At 53.7% G+C, this 2,633-nt stretch overlaps 1 protein-coding gene across 1 annotated transcript in view; it reads left to right on the top strand.

The window, feature by feature from the left end:
* The first annotated feature begins 1,716 nt into the window (after positions 1-1,716).
* LOC119426070 (plexin-B2-like) overlaps positions 1,717-2,633 on the top strand; it is a 55,179-nt gene continuing 54,262 nt past the window's right edge. Inside the window, exon 1 of the mRNA XM_037693629.1 lies at positions 1,717-1,849. Coding sequence (XP_037549557.1) covers positions 1,717-1,849 — 133 coding nt within the window. The remainder of the gene's footprint in view (positions 1,850-2,633) is intronic.

Raw genomic sequence — 2,633 nt, forward strand, 5'->3', positions numbered from 1 at the left:
GAGCGTGATCCCCCTGTAGTTGGAACACACTCTACCATCCCCCTTTTTGAAGAGGGGACCACCACCCCAGTCTGCCAATCCAGGGGAACTGCCCCCGATGTCCACGTAATAATGCAGAGTCGTGTAAGCCAGCACAACCCCACAACATCCAGAGCCTTAAGGAACTCCGGGCGAATCTCATCCACCCCCGAGGCCCTGCCACCGAGGAGCTTTTTAACCACCTCGGTGACCTCAGCACCAGAGATTGGAGAGCCCGACCCAAGGTCCCCAGGCTCTGCTTCCTCAGTGGAAAATGTGCCAGTAGGATTGAGGAGGTCTTCGAAGTATTCTGCCCACCAACCCATGACATCCCGAGTTGAGGTCAGCAGCACACCTCCTCTACTATAAATAGTGTTAGTGGTGTACCACTTTCCACCCCGAGACGCTGGATGGTGGACCAGAATCACCTTGAAGCCGTACAGAAGTCATTCTCCATGGCCTCTCCGAACTCCTCCCACAACCGAGTTTTTGCCTCAGCAACCACCCGAGCAGCATGCCGCTTGGACTGTCAGTACCCATCAGCTGCTTCCAGGGTCCCACAGGCCAAAAATATCCAATAGGAGTACTTCTTCAGCCTGACAGCATCCCTTACCACCGGTGTCCACCACCGGGTTCGAGGGTTACCTCCGCAACAGGCACCGACAACTTTGCAGCCACAGCTCCGATAAGCCGCCTCGACAATAGAGGCACGGAACATGGCCCACTCGGACTCAATGTCCCCTGTCTCCCCCGGAATGTGTTCAAGCTCTCTTGGAGGTGGGAGTAAAAGCTCCGTCTCACGGGAGACTCTGCCAGACGTTCCAATACGATTGGGTCTGCCAGGTCTGATTGGCATCCTCTCCCAACATCGGGGCCAACTCACCACCAGGTAATGGTCAGTGGACAGCTCCGCTCCTCTCTTCACCTGACTGTCCAAGACATGTGGCCGCAGATCAGATGAGATGACAACAAAGTCGATCATCGAACTGCAGCTTAGGGTGTCCTGGTGCCAAGAGCACATATGGACACCCTTATGCTTGAACATGGTGTTCGTGATGGACAATCCATGACGAGCACAGAAGTCCGATAACAGAACACCACTCATGTTCAGATGAGGGGGGCCATTCCTCCTAACCACATCCCTCCAGGTCTCACTGTCATTGCCCACGTGAGTGTTGAAGTCCCCCACTAGAACAAGGGAGTTCCCAGGAGGTGCTCTCTCCAGTACCCCCTCCAAGAACTCCAAGAAGAGTGGGTAATCTGAGCTGCTGTTTGGCACATAAGCACAAACAACAGTCAGAACCCATCCCCCCCACACGTAGGTGGAGGGAGGCTACCCTCTCATTCACCGGGGTGAACCCCAAAGTATAGGCACCACGATGGGGCAATAAGTATGCCCACTCCTGCTCGGCGCCTCTCGCCAGGGGTAGCTCCAGAGTGGAAGAGAGTCCAACCCCTCTCAAGGAAACTGGTTCCAGAGCCAGAACCATGCGTTGAGGTGAGTCCAACTATTTCTAGCCGGAATCTCTCAACCTCACACACCAACTCAGGCTCTTTCCCCACCAGAGAGGTGACATTCCACATTCCAATAGCCAGCTTTTGTAGCTGAGGATCAGACCTCCATGGTCCCTGACCTCGGCCACCACCCATCCCACATTGCACCTGACCCCTTTAGCCCCTCCCACAGGTGGTGAGCCCATGGAAAGGGGGACCCATGTCAACTCTTCGGGCTGTTCCCGGCCGGGCTCCATGGGTAAAAGTCCGGCCACCAAGCGCTCGACAGAGTGCCCCACCTCCAGGCCCGGCTCCAGATTGGGGCCCAGTGACCCACGTCTGAACGAGGTTCACAAACTAGGAATTTGCTTCGACATAAGGTGTGAATAGTAATAAAGTAAAATAAAGTAAAAATAAAGTAAAAATGAGAACATTACATAAGACATAAGACCTGTGTACACCCACAAATAAAGTAAAATTAAAAACATAACATAAACATGTGTACACCCATACAATAGAAACAATAAAAAAGCTTAGAAAACTGTACAGATGGAGTATTCAATTATAATACAGATGTAATGTGACCAAAGCAGAAATTATGAGGTAGCATTATGAGTGTTCAGGAGTCCAACAGCAGAGGGGAAGAAACTGTTCTTATGGCGGGAGGTTCTTGTCTGAATGGACCGAAGCCTCCTGCCTGAGGGGAGTGGTTCGAACAGTCCGTGTGCAGGGTGAGCAGGGTCAGCTGTGATCCGACCTGCTCGCCTTACAGTCCTGGAGACGTACAGGTCGTGGAGGGATGGAAGGCTGCAGCCGATCACCTTCTCAGCTGAGCGCACAACGCGCTGCACTCTCAGTCTGTCCCTGGCAGTGGCCCCGGCGTACCACACCGTGATGGAGGAGCTGAGGATGGACTCGATGATGGCCGTGTAGAACTGCACCATCAGCTTGGCCGGCAGCTTGGCCTTCTTCAGCTGTCGCAGGAAGTACAGTCTCTGCTGGGCCTTCTTGATGAGGGAGCTGATGGTCAGCTCCCACTTGAGGTCCTGGGTGATGGTGCTGCCAAGGAACCGATAAGAGTTTGCAGTGGTGATGGGGGTATCATTACAGGTGGGGGGGGG

This window comes from Nematolebias whitei, chromosome 19 (assembly GCF_014905685.2).
Source record: "Nematolebias whitei isolate Nwh7 chromosome 19, NemWhi1, whole genome shotgun sequence".
NCBI classification, from domain to species: Eukaryota; Metazoa; Chordata; class Actinopteri; order Cyprinodontiformes; family Rivulidae; genus Nematolebias; species Nematolebias whitei.